General features: G+C 40.7%; 1 protein-coding gene across 1 annotated transcript in view; it reads right to left on the bottom strand.

The window, feature by feature from the left end:
* Nucleotides 1-10,029, bottom strand: part of LOC117372967 (ras-related protein Rab-7L1-like) — a 32,820-nt gene extending 22,791 nt beyond the window's left edge. The window contains exon 1 of the mRNA XM_055223332.1: nucleotides 10,006-10,029. Within this exon, the coding sequence (XP_055079307.1) occupies nucleotides 10,006-10,029 (24 nt within the window). The remainder of the gene's footprint in view (nucleotides 1-10,005) is intronic.
* Nucleotides 10,030-20,460: the final 10,431 nt, after the last annotated feature.

The following is a 20,460-nucleotide window of genomic DNA, read 5'->3' on the forward strand; positions in this document are numbered from 1 at the left end:
TCAACATTGAGTCAATGGGCGAAGCCCATTGACTCAATGTTGACGCTGACGCAGCGCGAAGCGCTAATGTACCCAAACACACTCCTGGCATCGAGCCCTATCCAAGCCCCCATGCCGCAGGCATGGGCCATACTTGTTACTGCTAAAATGAATGGAAGTCAATGGGAGGTCAATGGCGGACCCCGACGCCATGGCGAATGACGAGCGCGTTAGCGCTCGTCATTCGCCATTGACCCCACAGTGACGTGGGGAAAGTCGAGAGCTTTCAAAAAACGTATAATATGTCATTCTAATGTTATCGGATATATTGTTTTTGCTAAAATTATTATTATTTTTATTATTTTTTTTTTTTTTTTTTTTTTTATTTCTTCTTTCTTCTGCTCTTTGAGCAGGAATTTGACCCCCTGAACATATTCCAAAACTCACCAAATTTTGCCCATAATTCAGGTCTGGCGAAAAATTTAATTTTTTATGTGGTGCATCATTGGACATAAAAAAATGGCGCGACAGCGCCCCCTGCAAAAGTCAAATTTTTGACGTCAATGGGAGACGTCGACGTCAACTTTTTCATACAGCCACCAAATTCGGGACATGCATTCTTCAAGTGATGCCAAACAAAAAAGATTATTATGGCCACGCCCTCGGACGCACTGGAAGTCAGCTATCTTGGATTGAAAATTCCAAAATGCCGAGTCAGCGTTTTCGCTGACCTCGCATTTTTGTCAACTCCTCTGAAGGCGCCTCACCTGGAGGGCTGAAAATCACTGTACATCATCTAGACAAGTGGGGCATCAAAAGTTATCCAATTCATGATGATCCCTTTTACGGTTTCCGTGCGGCGAAGCCGCAAAATTCCATCGGAATTTTTGCAATTTTCAAATTTCAAAATTTGCTCCCGTTTGCACATGCAAAGTCCGATTTGGCTCAAATTCGAATCAGTTGTAAAACTTTCGGGCTTAAAGCTACTCATTATGGTAGAAACTAAATTGGCGCGATAGCGCCCCCTACAGAACACCTAATAAATTTGTATGGAGGACCGAAAATTTAGTTTTCCCAAATGTTACCAAATTTGACACAAAATTCCATTGGGTCATCCCAATCAATAAAGTCAATCAGACCTAAGTCGTCTTTTGCACCGTGTTGCCATGGCGATGCGCCAAACTGCCAATGTTATCCTAATGGGAAACCTCACAATTTTTCCCATTCATGGCAAAAATATTAGTTTCATGGAATAATGTGAAATTTGGCACCATGGCTCTTCATGTCATCCTGATCAAAAAAGTCAATCAGACCCATGTCGTATTTTTCACTGTGTTGCCATGGCGATGCGCGAGAGCGCCCATGTTATCCTAATGGGGAAATGTCCAAATTGTCGTACATTTCAAAGTCTTATAACGACTTATTACCGTCAACGACGGACATAAAATTTGGCACAGTGATACTTCAGGTCGTCCCCGTCAAAAATGTCCAGGGGGCCAAGTTTGTATTTTGCACAGTGTTGCCATGGCGATGCCTGGAAAAAGCCAAATTTTGCCATTTTGTGCATCAGCACTTCCGATGTCTTTTCACTTGTTTGGTGCCAAACGGAGTCCAAAGCCGCAATAAAACAGAGGCAAGTGGCGCGTCAGCGCCACCCACAGGGAGTGCCGGGTCGGCCGAGTGCGAAGCACGGCCCGCGAGGGCCGTTCGATGCCGCTTGCGGCTTTAATTTTTATTATTATTATTATTTTTATTTCTTCTTCTGCTCTTTGAGCAGGAATTTGACCCCCTGAACATATTCAAAAACTCACCAAATTTTGCCCAAAATTCAGGTCTGCCGAAAAATTTATTTTTTTATGTGGTGCATCATTGGGCATAAAAAAATGGCGCGACAGCGCCCCCTGCAAAAGTCAAAATACATTGCGTCAATGGGAGACGTCCCGACGTCAACTTTGGCGTAGAGCCACGAAATTTGGTACACGCATTCTTCAAGTGATGCCAAACAAAAAAGATTATTATGGCCACGCCCTCGGACGCACCGGAAGTCGACCATCTTGGATTGAAAATTCCAAAATGCCGAGTCAGCGTTTTCGCTGACCTCGCATTTTTGTCAACTCCTCTGAAGGCGCTTCACCAGCTGGGCTGAAAATCACTGTACATCATCTAGACAAGTGGGGCATCAAAAGTTATCCAATTCATGATGATCCCTTTTACGGTTTCCGTGCGGCGAAGCCGCAAAATTCCATCGGAATTTTTGCAATTTTCAAATTTCAAAATTTGCTCCCGTTTGTGCATGCAAAGTCCGATTTGGCTCAAATTCGAATCAGTTGTAAACCTTTTGGGCCTAAAGTTACTCATTGTGATAGAAACTAAATTGGCGCGATAGCGCCCCCTACGGAACATCTAATAAATTTGTATGGAAGGCCGAAAATTTAGTTTTCGCGAATGTTACCAAATTTGACACAAAATTCCATTGGGTCATCCCAATCAATAAAGTCAATCAGACCTATGTCGTCTTTTGCACCGTGTTGCCATGGCGATGCGCCAAACTGCCAATGTTATCCTAATGGGAAACCTCACAATTTTTCCCATTCATGGGAAAAATATTAGTTTCATGGAATAATGTGAAATTTGACACCATGACTCTTCATGTTATCCTGATCAAAAAAGTCAATCAGACCCATGTCATATTTTTCACTGGGTTGCCATGGCGATGCGCGAGAGCGCCCATGTTATCCTAATGGGAAAATTTCCAAATTTTCGTACATTTCAAAGTGTTATAATGACATATTACCGTCAACGACGGACATAAAATTTGGCACAGTGATTCTTCAGGTTGTCCCCGTCAAAAAAGTCCGGGGGGCCAAGTTTGTATTTTGCATGGTGTTGCCATAGCGATGCCTGGAAAAACCCAAATTTTGCCATTTTGTGCATCAGCACTTCCGATGTCTTTTCACTTGTTTGGTGCCAAACGGAGTCCAAAGCCGCAATAAAAAAGGGACAAGTGGCGCGTCAGCGCCACCCACAGGGAGTGCGGGTCGGCCTAGTGCGAAGCACGGCCCGCGAGGGCCGTTCGATGCCGCTTGCGGCTTTAATTTCTTCTTTCTTCTGCTCTTTGAGCAGGAATTTGACCCCCTGAACATATTCCAAAACTCACCAAATTTTGCCCATAATTCAGGTCTGGTGAAAAATTTATTTTTTTATGTGGTGCGTCATTGGGCATAAAAAAATGGCGCGACAGCGCCCCCTGCAAAAGTCAAATTTTTGACGTCAATGAGAGACGTCAACGTCAACTTTTTCATACTGCCACGAAATTTGGTACATGCATTCTTCAAGAGATGCCAAACAAAAAATATTATTGTGGCCACGCCCTCTGACGCACCGGAAGTCGGCCATCTTGGATTGAAAATTCCAAAATGCCGAGTCAGCGTTTTCGCTGACGTCGCATTTTCGTCAACTCCTCTGAAGGCGCTTCACCTGCAGGGCTGAAATTCACTGTACATCATCTAGACAAGTGGGGCATCTAAAGTTATCCAATTTATGATGATCCCTTTTACGGTTTCCGTGCGGCGAAGCCGCAAAATTCCATCGGAATTTTTGCAATTTTCAAATTTCAAAATTTGCTCCCGTTTGCGCATGCAAAGTCCGATTTTGGTCAAATTCGAATCAGTTGTAAAACTTTCATGCCTAATTCTCCTGATTGTGAAACAAATAAATTTGGCGCGACAGCGCCCCCTATAGAATAACAAATAAATTTGTATGGAAGGCTGAAAATTTAGTTTTCCCAAATGTTACCAAATTTGACACAAAATTCCATTGGGTCATCCCAATCAATAAAGTCAATCAGACCTATGTCGTCTTTTGCACCGTGTTGCCATGGCGATGCGCCAAACTGCCAATGTTATCCTAATGGGAAACCTCCCAATTTTTCCCATTCATGGGAAAAATATTAGTTTCATGGAATAATGTGAAATTTGGCACCATGACTCTTCATGTCATCCTGATCAAAAAAGTCAATCAGACCCAAGTCATATTTTTCACTGGGTTGCCATGGCGATGCGCGAAAGCGCCCATGTTATCCTAATGGGAAAATTTCAACATTTTCGTACATTTCAAAGTCTTATAACGACTTATTCGCTTCATTGAGGAATGTGAAATTTGGCACAGTGATTCTTCAGGTCGTCCCCGTCAAAAAAGTCCCAGGTGCCAACTTTGTATTTTGCACGGTGTTGCCATGGCGATGCCTGGAAAACCCATGTTTTTGCATTTTGTGCATCAGCACTTCGAATGTGTTTTGACTTGTTTGGTGACAAGTGCAGCCCAAAGCCGCAATAAAAAAGGGACAAGTGGCGCGTTAGCGCCACCCACAGGGAGTGCGGGGCCGGCCTAGTGCGAAGCACGGCCCGCGAGGGCCGTTCGATGCCGCTTGCGGCTTTAATTTTTATTTCTTCCCGTTCTGCTCTTTGAGCAGTAATTTGACCCCCTGAACATTTTCAAAAACTCACCAAATTTTGCCCAAAATTCAGGTCTGGCGAAAAATTTATTTTTTTATGTGGTGCATCATTGGGCATTAAAAAATGGCGCGACAGCGCCCCCTGCAAAAGTCAAAATACATTGCGTCAATGGGAGACGTTGCGACGTCAAGTTTGGCGTAGAGCCATGAAATTCGGTACACGCATTCTTCAAGTGATGCCAAACAAAAAAGATTATTATGGCCACGCCCCCTGACGCACCGGAAGTCGGCCATCTTGGATTGAAATTTCCAAAATGCCGAGTCAGCGTTTTCGCTGACCTCGCATTTTCGTCAACTCCTCTGAAGGCGCTTCACCTGCAGGGCTGAAATTCACTGTACATCATCTAGATAAGTGGGGCATCTAAAGTTATCCAATTTATGATGATCCCTTTTACGGTTTCCGTGCGGCGAAGCCGCAAAATTCCATCGGAAATTTTGCAATTTTCAAAAGTCAAAATTTGCTCCCGTTTGTGCATGCAAAGTCCGATTTTGCTCAAATTCGAATCAGTTGTAAAACTTTCCGGCCTAATTCTAATGTTTGTGAAAGAAATCAATTTGGCGCGACAGCGCCCCCTACAGAATAACAAATAAATTTGTATGGAAGGCTGAAAATGTAGTTTTTCCAAATGTTACCAAATTTGACACAAAATTCCATTGGGTCATCCCAATCAATAAAGTCAATCAGACCCATGCTTTTTTTTGCACCGTGTTGCCATGGCGATGCGCCAAACTGCCAATGTTATCCTAATGGGAAATCTCCAAATTTTTCCCATTCATGGGAAAAATATTAGTTTCATGGAATAATGTGAAATTTGGCACCATGACTCTTCATGTCATCCTGATCAAAAAAGTCAATCAGACTCATGTCATATTTTTTACTGGGTTACCATGGCGATGCGCGAAAGCGCCCATGTTATCCTAATGGGAAAATTTCCAAATTTTTGTACATTTCAAAGTCTTATAACGACATATTACCGTCAACGACGAACACAAAATTTGGCACAGTGATTCTTCAGGTCGTCCCCGACAAAAAAGTCCAACGGGCCAAGTTTGTATTTTGCACGGTGTTGCCATGGCGATGCCTGGAAAACCCATGTTTTTGCATTTTGTGCATCAGCACTTCAAATGTGTTTTTTGACTTGTTTGGTGACAAGTGCAGCCCAAAGTCCCAATAAAAAAGGGACAAGTGGCGCGTCAGCGCCACCCACAGGGAGTGCGGGGCCGGCCTAGTGCGAAGCACGGCCCGCGAGGGCCGTTCGACGCCGCTTGCGGCTTTAATTTTTTTTATTAGGCCCGAGCCCCTACAGGGCGTAGGGCCTATTGCTTCCGCAACGATGAGTGCGAAGCACTCATCGTTGCAGACTGTCTTCACGAAGTTGCGCGCGAAGCGCGCAACTTCGTGGCAGCACCGCGACCTTGCACAGACTCCTGTGTCCTAGCAACCCATGCCGTAGGCATGGGACATGCATATTTGTTCTTGCTAGCATGTCAGCGTCAACATTGAGTCAATGGGCGAAGCCCATTGACTCAATGTTGACGCTGACGCAGCGCGAAGCGCTCTTGTCCCCAAACACACTCCTGGCATCGAGCCCTATCCAAGCCCCCATGCCGCAGGCATGGGCCATACTTGTTACTGCTAAAATGAATGGAAGTCAATGGGAGGTCAATGGCGGACCCCGACGCCATGGCGAATGACGAGCGCGTTAGCGCTCGTCATTCGCCATTGACCCCACGGTGACGTGGGGAAAGTCGAGAGCTTTCAAAAAACGTATAATATGTCATTGTAATGTTATCGGATATATTGTTTTTGCTAAAAATATTATTATTTTTTTTTTTTTTTTTTTTATTTCTTCTTCCTTCTGCTCTTTGAGCACTAATTTGACCCCCTAAACATATTCAAAAACTCACCAAATTTTGCCCATCATTCAGGTCTGGCGAAAAATTTATTTTTTTATGTGGTGCATCATTGGGCATAAAAAAATGGCGCGACAGCGCCCCCTGCAAAAGTCAAATTTTTGACGTCAATGGGAGACGTCGACGTCAACTTTTTCATACAGCCACGAAATTCGGTACACGCATTCTTCAAGTGATGCCAAACAAAAAATATTATTATGGCCACGCCCTCTGACACACCGGAAGTCGGCCATCTTGGATTGAAAATTCCAAAATGCCGAGTCAGCGTTTTCGCTGACCTCACATTTTCGTCAACTCCTCTGAAGGCGCTTCACCTGCAGGGCTGAAATTCACTGTACATCATCTACACAAGTGGGGCATCAAAAGTTATCCAATTTATGATGATCCCTATCACGGTTTCCGTGCGGCGAAGCCGCAAAATTCCATCGGAATTTTTGCAATTTTCAAAAGTCAAAATTTGCTCCCGTTTGCGCATGCAAAGTCCGATTTGGCTCAAATTCGAATCAGTTGTAAAACTTTCGGGCTTAAAGCTACTCATTATGGTAGAAACTAAATTGGCGCGATAGCGCCCCCTACAGAACACCTAATAAATTTGTATGGAGGACCGAAAATTTAGTTTTCCCAAATGTTACCAAATTTGACACAAAATTCCATTGGGTCATCCCAATCAATAAAGTCAATCAGACCTATGTCGTCTTTTGCACCGTGTTGCCATGGCGATGCGCCAAACTGCCAATGTTATCCTAATGGGAAACCTCACAATTTTTCCCATTCATGGGAAAAATATTAGTTTCATGGAATAATGTGAAATTTGGCACCATGACTCTTCATGTCATCCTGATCAAAAAAGTCTATCAGACCCATGTCGTATTTTTCACTGTGTTGCCATGGCGATGCGCGAGAGCGCCCATGTTATCCTAATGGGAAAATGTCCAAATTGTCGTACATTTCAAAGTCTTATAACGACTTATTACCGTCAACGACGGACATACAATTTTGCACAGTGATTCTTCAGGTCGTCCCCGTCAAAAAAGTCCAACGGGCCAAGTTTGTATTTTGCACGGTGTTGCCATGGCGATGCCTGGAAAACCCATGTTGTTGCATTTTGTGCATCAGCACAAATTGACTTGTTTGGTGACAAGTGCAGCCCAAAGTCGCAATAAAAAAGGGACAAGTGGCGCGTTAGCGCCACCCACAGGGAGTGCGGGGTCGGCCGAGTGCGACGCACGGCCCGCGAGGGCCGTTCGATGCCGCTTGCGGCTTTAATTTCTTCTTTCTTCTGCTCTTTGAGCAAGAATTTGACCCCCTGAACATATTCAAAAACTCACCAAATTTTGCCCATAATTCAGGTCTGGTGAAAAATTTATTTTTTTATGTGGTGCGTCATTGGGCATGCATATTTGTTCTTGCTAGCATGTCAGCGTCAACATTGAGTCAATGGGCGAAGCCCATTGACTCAATGTTGACGCTGACGCAGCGCGAAGCGCTAATGTACCCAAACACACTCCTGGCATCGAGCCCTATCCAAGCCCCCATGCCGCAGGCATGGGCCATACTTGTTACTGCTAAAATTAATGGAAGTCAATGGGAGGTCAATGGCGGACCCCGACGCCATGGCGAATGACGAGCGCGTTAGCGCTCGTCATTCGCCATTGACCCCACGGTGACGTGGGGAAGCTCGAGAGCTTTCAAAAAACGTATAATATGTGTTTCTAATGTTATCGGATATATTGTTTTTGCTCTTTGAGCAGGAATTTGACCCCTTGAACATATTCCAAAACTCACCAAATTTTGCCCATAATTCAGGTCTGGTGAAAAATTTATTTTTTTATGTGGTGCATCATTGGACATAAAAAAATGGCGCGACAGCGCCCCTTGCAAAAGTCAAATTTTTGACGTCAATGGGAGACGTCAACGTCAACTTTTTCATACAACCACGAAATTCGGTACATGCATTCTTCAAGTGATGCCAAACAAAAAATATTATTATGGCCACGCCCTCTGACACACCGGAAATCAGCCATCTTGGATTGAAAATTCCAAAATGCCGACTCAGCGTTTTCGCTGACGTCGCATTTTCATCAACTCCTCTGAAGGCGTTTCACCGGCAGGGCTGAAATTCACTGTATATCATCTAGACAAGTGGGGCATCAAAACTTATCCAATTTATGATGATCCCTTTTACGGTTTCCGTGCGGCGAAGCCACAAAATTCCATCGGAATTTTTGCAATTTTCAAATTTCAAAATTTGCTCCCGTTTGCGCATGCAAAGTCCGATTTGGCTCAAATTCGAATCAGTTGTAAAACTTTCGGGCTTAAAGCTACTCATTATGGTAGAAACTAAATTGGCGCGATAGCGCCCCCTACAGAACACCTAATAAATTTGTATGGAGGACCGAAAATTTAGTTTTCCCAAATGTTACCAAATTTGACACAAAATTCCATTGGGTCATCCCAATCAATAAAGTCAATCAGACCTATGTCGTCTTTTGCACCGTGTTGCCATGGCGATGCGCCAAACTGCCAATGTTATCCTAATGGGAAACCTCACAATTTTTCCCATTCATGGGAAAAATATTAGTTTCATGGAATAATGTGAAATTTGGCACCATGACTCTTCATGTCATCCTGATCAAAAAAGTCAATCAGACCCATGTCGTATTTTTCACTGTGTTGCCATGGCGATGCGCGAGAGCGCCCATGTTATCCTAATGGGAAAATGTCCAAATTGTCGTACATTTCAAAGTCTTATAACGACATATTACCGTCAACGACGAACACAAAATTTGGCACAGTGATTCTTCAGGTCGTCCCCGTCAAAAAAGTCCAACGGGCCAAGTTTGTATTTTGCACGGTGTTGCCATGGCGATGCCTGGAAAACCCATGTTTTTGCATTTTGTGCATCAGCACTTCCGATGTGTTTTGACTTGTTTGGTGACAAGTGCAGCCAAAAGCCGAAATATAAAAGGGACAAGTGGCGCGTTAGCGCCACCCACAGGGAGTGCGGGGCCGGCCTAGTGCGAAGCACGGCCCGCGAGGGCCGTTCGATGCCGCTTGCGGCTTTAATTATTATTATTATTATTATTATTATTATTATTATTATTAGTGACATTTAAACAAACAGCACTACATGATGACGTCGACAGGCCTTGGCTTGGTTGTGCAGGTGTGAGTGCGGGACACAGGACACTGTTCAAAACGTCTATTGTAAGTGTGCCCTAAGAGGACTGTCTCTGATTTCAACCCTCACTACCTACAGAGCTGCCTAGGGCCCCTGAGCATAGAGGGGGCCCCACTAAATTGAACATTTTCTTGCTCTTTGGAGAGGAGTGAGTATGCCTGTGTGTTGAGGAAGGTAAAACCACCACTCTTGACTGTACTTTTCTAGCTTTATTATAGACAAAGCAACCCATCAAAAAGTCTGTTCACAGAATCAATGTTCTGGTCCACTTTTAGACAAACATGATGAGTGAACAAGCAGTGAATGTGTTGAATGTGTTTTAAAGTATTCAAAAATTATAAAAATTATATATTTTAAATTATATAAATTATAATTTAAAAGTCCAGCTCCCAATTCTACACTCTTAGCTATAGGTTACCATGGCGATGATCACCATCGCCATGGTAAACACCAATAAACACCAATTCCTTTTGAATTCATAGTTGCTATGGATACACTTTGAGCTTTATGAGCTTTGAGTCTTAGAGACCTACATTGTAGGGGTAACAGAAAATGTTGTTTTACATAGATTCACACGTGAGCATTTTTTTAGTATAATAAGCAGTGAGTGATAATCACATCTTTGAACAAATTTTAACTTTGCGTACTAATCTAAATAGCTAGCAAAAAGAGAATTATGAATCAAAATCTTCTCTTTAAACGTCCAGAAACCTCCGGGGAGGTAAAAATTTTTATTGATGCGGTAGAGCGCGATGTGGAGAACTGTCGTTGGGAACGAGTGAAGCCGCAGTCATCACTTGAGAGAATTATGAATCAAAATCCTCTCTTTAAACATCCAGAAACCTCCGAGGAGGTAAAACATTTTTTTGATGCGGTAGAGCGCGATGTGGAGAACTGTCGTTGGGAACGAATGAAGCTGCAGTCATCACTTGATCCTCTAATGGAGATGAATAATATTATTTCAGAGCAGAATGCAGCCTTGACAACAAAAAATGAATGTCTGAAAATGGACATTCGTGAAAAAAGTGCTGCACTTGAATCTCTGAAAGTTCAAATTGAAGAGGCACGTCTCACTAAGGCAGAACAGGCAGTGATTAGAGAGTTAGAAAGCCAGGTTGAGAGTCTCCAAATTAAGTTAAATGATAACTGGCAAATAACCCATGAGCAGCGACAACAACTGGATGTCCAGACAACAGAAAATGAATGTCTGAAAATGGACATTCGTGAAAAAAGTGCTGCAATTGAATCTCTGAAAGTTCAAATTGAAGAGGCACGTCTCACTCAGGCAGAACTCACTGAGAAGCGCCAGACACAGATTAGAGAGTTAAAAAGCCAGGTTGAGAATCTTCAAATTTACTTAAATGATAACTGGCAAATAATCCAGCGGCGACAACAACTGGATGTCCTGCCTGGGGAGGAGTTATCAAGAAACCTGGCACCAGACCTTCCATTTTATGTTACAGAGGAAGGGGACTTTCTTTCAGATGTGGATGAAGAGAAAAAACAGCTGCTGGAAAGAATTGAAAAACTGAGAGATCAAAATAGCAGTCTGTCAGAGCAGCTGAATGCAGTAAATGCTCAGCTTCAAAGCCAAAATGCTCAAAATTTTGAAAATGACACACTACAAATTGAAGAGGGCCAACTGAACACAACTGAATTGACTGAGGTTGTGTCGACATCCCCAAGCACTGGTTATAGTGTATTTAAAACTTTAGCCAAAGGGTGCATATACTTTGGTGCAGTGTGTTTGTCCACCTATGCTGGATACATGTTAAGCCAAACATTTGGTCCCTTCAAATCAAACTTTGACAGTTATCAAATTTTGGGTGACATGTCTGGGCTGCCTGGGAACACGGTCAGTACGACATTACTAGATTATATTAGTGACGAACTGGGAGGGTGGGGGTTGTTGTAAACGGTTTAACTAAATTCAACAATAGAGAGTCTTTTGGGTAAAATTTAAGAGGGACAAAAGATTAATTAAATTAAAATTATTTAAAAATTATAAATTTTTTATAATTTTAATTTAATCAACAATAGAGAGTCTTTTGGGTAAAATTTAAGAGAGACAAAAAATTAATTACATTAAAATTATTAAAAATTATTATTAATTTTTAATAATTTTAATTTAATTAATTAACAATAAATAATAAAAATTAATAATAATAATATTCTCTTGCCTTTCTCTTTTGTATTACCTGCATATTAATGCAGAGACACATATGAATGACCCACACAAATATTGCTTCTGCTAATTGTCCATATCTACATAATGATAACCAGAAAGCTGCTGAACCTGACACACAGAAATGTAGTCCCACTGAAAAGTCTAGACTGAGACATCACATAAGCTACTTAATAGGACTTTTGGGACTTTCAGCGCTCATGTTGGCAGACTTGAGCTCATGCATTTGGATCGCCCATTCTCTCCATGAGTTTTTACACGACAGTGGCGTAAAATTCACAGTAGCAGTGTGACAGTGTCAGAGTGACTTATGGGCACTATGATATTTCTTATTGCGGGCGACGAATTGAAGAAATATTTATTACAGCCACCCACCACGTCTATTTTCAGTTGACATCTTGACAATATTAAAGGGAAGGTGTAATAAAAGACCCAGAGAAATGAAAAAGAATGAAACATGGATAACATGGTCAGTTTTGTCCAGTGGTTATTATGATGCTGTATCTCGAAACACATACTTCAGTTCCTGCGATACAAAAGACAAAAGAGGGAACATTAAACTATGATGCATGCTATAGTTACACATTTGTTCCATTGCAGTTAATCCAAGTATTGCTGGGTTTCAGAAGACATCGTAACATTCTATTGGCCAATGATATTTAATACATATCAGGGGCAGCTAAAGATTATATTATTAAAACGCAGATTTTTGTTGTAATACATTGAGTTTTTGAGTGTAGTCACTAATCAAAATGATAAAAATCAAGTTCAACATTTGTGAATTTACTTTTTGGATATTTCATGGCAAAGTATACTTATCTTGTAGATCTTTTTATTTGTATATTTTGTTTGCTTAAACTACGGAACGTATTAAAAATCCCTCAGCCTTTTCAGCAGATCTTACACAATAATAAAAAATACTTTTTACTTTTCATCCCTGTTCAAAAATGTAGTGCAGTAGAAAGCACAGATACAGGCTCTCAGATTTAGTAAATTATTAAGTAAAAGTAAAAACTGTCCACTTTTTGATAGATTGCTGAAGTAAATTGGCTTCATGTGGTTCAGAGAATACACTTTAAAGCAGGGGTCACCAACCCTGTGCCCGCGGGCGCCATGTCGCCCCCAAGCCCCACATGAGTCGCCCACAGACCGGTTCTAAAAGTAGCACAACTCACTAATGAGCTGCATCTGCATCTTTTTTATCACCCTTGCGTTTATATAGATTGAAAAATGACAATATCTTAAACATTTGTTCATTATACGTGAAGTTTAGATAAGTTAAGGTGAACTTTGACCTACTCACTTCAAAGGTCAGTATTGTGCGCGTGACAAAACCAGTGCTCCGCTCGCGAGCGCTGTGAGGATGCACTGAATGCAGTTTCTTACTCCAAAACATGGTAGAAAATAAAGAGATCACTTTCACAACGATTTAAGACTGTAAAAGAAACCTGCGCGTCTCTCATCTGCGGAGCGACTGTGGTGACGGCAAAGCAGCACAATGTGGAGGGACACTTCACTACGTCTCACAAAACTCCACACTAACTACCCACGGGGACGCGCACTCCCCACGGGGACGCGCACTCCCCACGGGGGCGCGCACTCCCCACGGGGGCGCGCACTCCCCACGGGGGCGCACACTCCCCACGGGGACGAGCACTCCCCACGGGGACGAGCACTATGGGCAGAACAAGCCCAGAGCTAAATGCAGCTTTGGGTAAACAACAGGCTGTTTTCATGACACCGGTGAAAAAGTCACACAACGCAGCCGAGATTTATTTAAAAATATGTAAGATTATTTTTCTTTAACATTACATAATTGATAACTTTATGAAACATGGTGCAATGTATATTATTTATGTTTTGTTAAAAAGGTTTGTCAATGGATAGTGAAAATGGGACACTTTTCCTATGAGATGTAGTGATGTAAGTGTCATCTGGAAATTTAACAAATACTATGATTACTAAAGTTAAAGTGCTGAATACTGATATCTGTTTTCCTCCTTGCTCATTGTTGATAATTATTTTGAGAAATCATTAATGTGATCAGTGTCTTGCAACATGATCAGTGTGTTCACATAGATGATTATCATTTATCATTATTAATAATGTATAACTAAAGGCAAACTGAGAAAATGTGTTATTTCAGAAGAGCGTCTCAAACTGGTAGCCCTTCGTATGACTCAGTGCCATAAAGTAGCTCTCAGGTTAAAAAAGCTTGGTGACCCCTGATATAGACACTGAGCTGGAAGTCAGAATTCTGTGGTGAAATTTGCTGTTTGACTGACAGAGTACAGAAGAGTTGAGCTGGTTTATGGTTAATATCTCTGTAATTACTGGGTCTACCACATTAAACTAAAACTGGCACAAAGTTTAGCGTCTTGTCTGTCAGTATAAAATAAATAAATAAATAAAAACAGTACATCCCCATAAAGTTGTATATTAAATTCCCGAGCTTTCTTAAATGATTACATTCCCAAAACATATGAAAATAAGAACCTATATGAGATTTATGTCTGTTACATTTAGGAGACAAGCTAGCATACATTTTACTCATCCTGAGTGGGGTCAGATATACTCTATGCAAAAATGTATCATTTTGTTCTAATATTCTATTGCTTAATATTTTTAGAAAAACACTATTAGTAATTTTACTCCACTGCTCGTCATTTAGTTCAACACCCAGATCTTTTTGCCATATATGTCTTAGAGAAGGAAGAGATGACTCTAGACCCTAGACCCTACGAGTTACCCCCTTCAATGATTTGAAATTTAATAACATATTCTCTAACTCTGAGACCTCCACTGCCAAATGTTTTTGATTAATCAACATAGTAATACAATGACGCAGTTGTAAAAATGAATAAAAATCATGATTTAGTATTTCAAATTAATTCATTTAAATCGGAAAAGTTTTTAAAAGAGTGTTATGTTTAAATAACTGATGGAACTGCATTAATCCAATTTTTTTCCAGTTTGCCAACAATAATTTTTCAATTGAGCTTGAGAGGATAGTGGGGCTAACATTGATATGAATGTTGAGTTGACAGTGTTTTTTAACATCTTGCCAGGCACACAAAATGTTATACACAACACAAATACTTGATATGGGAGGTAGCCTTTTTATATTATTAATAAGTGGCAATGAAGCCAGTGAAACAGGAGAACAAAGTTCTCTCTCGATGAGTGTCCAGTGGGGAGCACTTTGTGTATCAAGCCAGCCTAACAGCTTTTGTTTGACATGACCAGTAGTACAATTGAAAGTCTGGAAGCTTCAATCCTCCTTTATCTTTGGATTTGAATAGCATTTTGTAGGCAATTCCAGGTGTACCTTTTTTCCAGATAAATTGTGTTATGTTTATTCGGCGATTTAAAGAATGGTTTATCGACGTAACATGGTAATGATTGATACTGGTATATAAAACGAGGTAATATATTTATTTTATTTACATTAATCCTACTAAGGAGTGAAATGGGGAGGAGATTCCAGTTTCCTAGTTCTTCACTATTTTTTCTAAGCAGTGGCATGAAGTTTGACTCAAACTACAGCTCCTTTAGATCAGATGTTACATTTACCCTCAAGTAATTACAGCCCGCCTGTGGAAAAAGGGGACAATTCTTTAAGTTGCCTAGTGAGATTTGTATTAAGAAGTAAAGCATGTGTTTTTTGTTAACCCTGTAGCCTGATACAGCTCCAAATTTCTCAATAGCTTCTATTATTAACGGGATGGATTTTTGAGGCTCTGTAGCAAATAGAACAATGTCGTCAGCGTATAATGAAATTTTATTTTCCATCCTTCCGACTGTGATACCGGGAATCTCATTGTTATATCTTATGGTCTCTGCGAAGGGCCAAGTTAAACAAAATGGGAGACAAAGGGCATCCTTGGCGGCAACCCCTAGTCAGACCAGAACAGTCTGTGAGGGATCCATTAATAGAGATTCTAGTTTTGGGCTCAGTATATAATGAAAAACGTAAAACGTAGGGCCACTCGACCCCACCAAACGCCTATTCTGCATCTAAAGATAAAATTAATGGTTGTTTTTTTTGATAGGGTCGAGTGGTCAATAATGTTCAAAAGTCTCCTGATATTGTCAGATGCATATCTAGCTACAGTGAAACCTGACTGATCAGGAGTAAAAAGCTGTGGAACCTATTTTTGTAATCTTCCTGCAATTAGTTTTGAAATCATTTTAAAGTCAACTGGTAATATGAAGATTGGGCGGTAGGATGAGCATTCAGAAGGGTCTTTACCTTCGTTGTGGAAAAGCAATATGATTGTGTCCATTGATCGGGGGAGTATACCTTTACATGTTTTTAGTTAATCATTGAAAAAACATTATGGTCTATTTCAATTTTCCTCCATTCCAGAATTTTGAACACTGGGCTGCTCCTCTAAAGTCATGGTAAAATATAATTACCTCTCTGTCACTATATGAGGACTGTATTAGATAGGCTTTATGCCACTGGGCTTATTTTCTCCACTACAGCATTAGTACATAGATCCATGCATTAGCATAACAAATGTATGGCATTATTATTATTATTATTATTATTATTATTATTATTATTATTATTATTATTATTATTATTAGTGACATTTAAACAAACAGCACTACATGATGACGTCGACAGGCCTTGGCTTGGTTGTGCAGGTGTGAGTGCGGGACACAGGACACTGTTCAAAACGTCTATTGTAAGTGTGCCCTAAGAGGACTGTCTCTGATTTCAACCCTCACTACCTACAGAGCTGCCTAGGGCCCCTGAGCATAGAGGGGGCCCCACTAAATTGAACATTTTCTTGCTCTTTGGAGAGGAGTGAGTATGCCTGTGTGTTGAGGAAGGTAAAACCACCACTCTTGACTGTACTTTTCTAGCTTTATTATAGACAAAGCAACCCATCAAAAAGTCTGTTCACAGAATCAATGTTCTGGTCCACTTTTAGACAAACATGATGAGTGAACAAGCAGTGAATGTGTTGAATGTGTTTTAAAGTATTCAAAAATTATAAAAATTATATATTTTAAATTATATGAATTATAATTTAAAAGTCCAGCTCCCAATTCTACACTCTTAGCTATAGGTTACCATGGCGATGATCACCATCGCCATGGTAAACACCAATAAACACCAATTCCTTTGGAATTCATAGTTGCTATGGATACACTTTGAGCTTTATGAGCTTTGAGTCTTAGAGACCTACATTGTAGGGGTAACAGAAAATGTTGTTTTACATAGATTCACACGTGAGCATTTTTTTAGTATAATAAGCAGTGAGTGATAATCACATCTTTGAACAAATTTTAACTTTGCGTACTAATCTAAATAGCTAGCAAAAAGAGAATTATGAATCAAAATCTTCTCTTTAAACGTCCAGAAACCTCCGGGGAGGTAAAAATTTTTATTGATGCGGTAGAGCGCGATGTGGAGAACTGTCGTTGGGAACGAGTGAAGCCGCAGTCATCACTTGAGAGAATTATGAATCAAAATCCTCTCTTTAAACATCCAGAAACCTCCGAGGAGGTAAAACATTTTTTTGATGCGGTAGAGCGCGATGTGGAGAACTGTCGTTGGGAACGAATGAAGCTGCAGTCATCACTTGATCCTCTAATGGAGATGAATAATATTATTTCAGAGCAGAATGCAGCCTTGACAACAAAAAATGAATGTCTGAAAATGGACATTCGTGAAAAAAGTGCTGCACTTGAATCTCTGAAAGTTCAAATTGAAGAGGCATGTCTCACTAAGGCAGAACAGGCAGTGATTAGAGAGTTAGAAAGCCAGGTTGAGAGTCTCCAAATTAAGTTAAATGATAACTGGCAAATAACCCATGACCAGCGACAACAACTGGATGTCCAGACAACAGAAAATGAATGTCTGAAAATGGACATTCGTGAAAAAAGTGCTGCAATTGAATCTCTGAAAGTTCAAATTGAAGAGGCACGTCTCACTCAGGCAGAACTCACTGAGAAGCGCCAGACACAGATTAGAGAGTTAAAAAGCCAGGTTGAGAATCTTCAAATTTACTTAAATGATAACTGGCAAATAATCCAGCGGCGACAACAACTGGATGTCCTGCTTGAGGAGGAGTTATCAAGAAACCTGGCACCAGACCTTCCATTTTATGTTACAGAGGAAGGGGACTTTCTTTCAGATGTGGATGAAGAGAAAAAACAGCTGCTGGAAAGAATTGAAAAACTGAGAGATCAAAATAGCAGTCTGTCAGAGCAGCTGAATGCAGTAAATGCTCAGCTTCAAAGCCAAAATGCTCAAAATTTTGAAAATGACACACTACAAATTGAAGAGGGCCAACTGAACACAACTGAATTGACTGAGGTTGTGTCGACATCCCCAAGCACTGGTTATAGTGTATTTAAAACTTTAGCCAAAGGGTGCATATACTTTGGTGCAGTGTGTTTGTCCACCTATGCTGGATACATGTTAAGCCAAACATTTGGTCCCTTCAAATCAAACTTTGACAGTTATCAAATTTTGGGTGACATGTCTGGGCTGCCTGGGAACACGGTCAGTACGACATTACTAGATTATATTAGTGACGAACTGGGAGGGTGGGGGTTGTTGTAAACGGTTTAACTAAATTCAACAATAGAGAGTCTTTAGGGTAAAATTTAAGAGGGACAAAAGATTAATTAAATTAAAATTATTTAAAAATTATAAATTTTTTATAATTTTAATTTAATCAACAATAGAGAGTCTTTTGGGTAAAATTTAAGAGAGACAAAAAATTAATTACATTAAAATTATTAAAAATTATTATTAATTTTTAATAATTTTAATTTAATTAATTAACAATAAATAATAAAAATTTATAATAATAATATTCTCTTGCCTTTCTCTTTTGTATTACCTGCATATTAATGCAGAGACACATATGAATGACCCACACAAATATTGCTTCTGCTAATTGTCCATATCTACATAATGATAACCAGAAAGCTGCTGAACCTGACACACAGAAATGTAGTCCCACTGAAAAGTCTAGACTGAGACATCACATAAGCTACTTAATAGGACTTTTGGGACTTTCAGCGCTCATGTTGGCAGACTTGAGCTCATGCATTTGGATCGCCCATTCTCTCCATGAGTTTTTACACGACAGTGGCGTAAAATTCACAGTAGCAGTGTGACAGTGTCAGAGTGACTTATGGGCACTATGCAGGGACGTGCGGTCAGGGGAGGCAGGGGAGGCAGAGCCTCACCTGTCATCATGACAAGTAAAAATAATAAATACTTATAACATCAAATTTATATTAATATTTGTCCACTGATTTTTATGTACAACTCATTTCGAACATTTTTTACTGTCAAAATCGCCGAATTTCCCTATTACCTGTTTAAATACAGGGATGAAACGAGAGGTGCGGCAGCAACGAGTCAAGCCTCACCTCTGAATGCGCCATCCATTACAAACTGGGTTGATACATGCAATTGGCCCGTGCTGCTTGCCATATATCTGCATGTTTCCAATATAATGTTTGCAGATACGTTTATTTGACCTGATTTTCCACTCTGGCTAATGTCTTTATTAACCATTAAAGTTTAATGTTTGTTAGTGACATATTTGGTTTTGCTGATGGAAAATAAAACCGCGGTGAAAAGGCGCAGGGTGAGGCAGATAGTTCTCTGCCGCACTGAAGAGGGCGTACGTGAGCCAACGGGTACGTGTGCTGTTCTTCTACGCAGAGGCGCCAGGCCCAGGCGAGTCAAGTGCGATCCGTTTTATATTTTGCTAGCTACGCCGGACTGCCAAAATGGAAGAGGATTATATATCGAAGCTTAAAAATTTCTCAAAACTGGACTTTCAGTCAAAAGTGGACGTGATTAACACGGGTAGACCAACACCGGAGCTAAAAGGTTTGCTTCAAACTTCGGGACAGAAGATAACGCGCTCTTTTCAAACGGAGTGGTACACCCGAAAAGAGTGGCTGTGTGGCTGTCCTTCGAAAAAAACGTCTTTACTGCCTTCTGTTCTCAACTTGTGACAATGTCTGGACTAACACGGGATATTGTGACATGAAAAATTTACCACGAAGCCTCAGCAAACATGAGAGATCGACCACTCACATCCAAAGCCAAATTGCTTTAAAAACGTTTGGAAACTCAAGGATCGATTTGGCTTTAAACGAACAGCGGAGGCTCAACGTTAGCATCCACAATGCCAAGGTAAAGGAAAACCGGCAGATTTTGAAAGACCTCATTTATGCGACCTGCTTTTTAGCTAAACAGGGGTTGGCATTTCGTGGTAATGACGAGAGGGCAGGCTCTTCTAATCGTGGCAATTATGTAGAACTTTTACATTCTTTTGCTGAGAAGGATGAGAGGTTAGCTAGACATTTGGACTCATCCGCTGTCTTTTCTGGCTTGTCAAATAGAATACAGAACGATTTAATTGAAGCAATCGGTGATGTGATAAGGGTGTAGAGCAAATGCACGTTTTTTTACCTTTACATATCTGTAATATGTACCGTGTGTGTGCGTGCGTGTTTTGTGAATGCTGATGAGATATGAAATACCCAGCAGCCAATTCAATAAGCGACCCTTTTTGGTTTATATATTTGTAAATCTGACACTAAAGGAGTCAGTGCCTCACCAACCATGAACCTCACCGCACGTCACTGGCACTATGATATTTCTTATTGCGGGCGACGAATTGAAGAAATATTTATTAC

The sequence above is a fragment of the Periophthalmus magnuspinnatus genome, chromosome 7 (assembly GCF_009829125.3).
Source record: "Periophthalmus magnuspinnatus isolate fPerMag1 chromosome 7, fPerMag1.2.pri, whole genome shotgun sequence".
Classification (NCBI taxonomy): domain Eukaryota; kingdom Metazoa; phylum Chordata; class Actinopteri; order Gobiiformes; family Gobiidae; genus Periophthalmus; species Periophthalmus magnuspinnatus.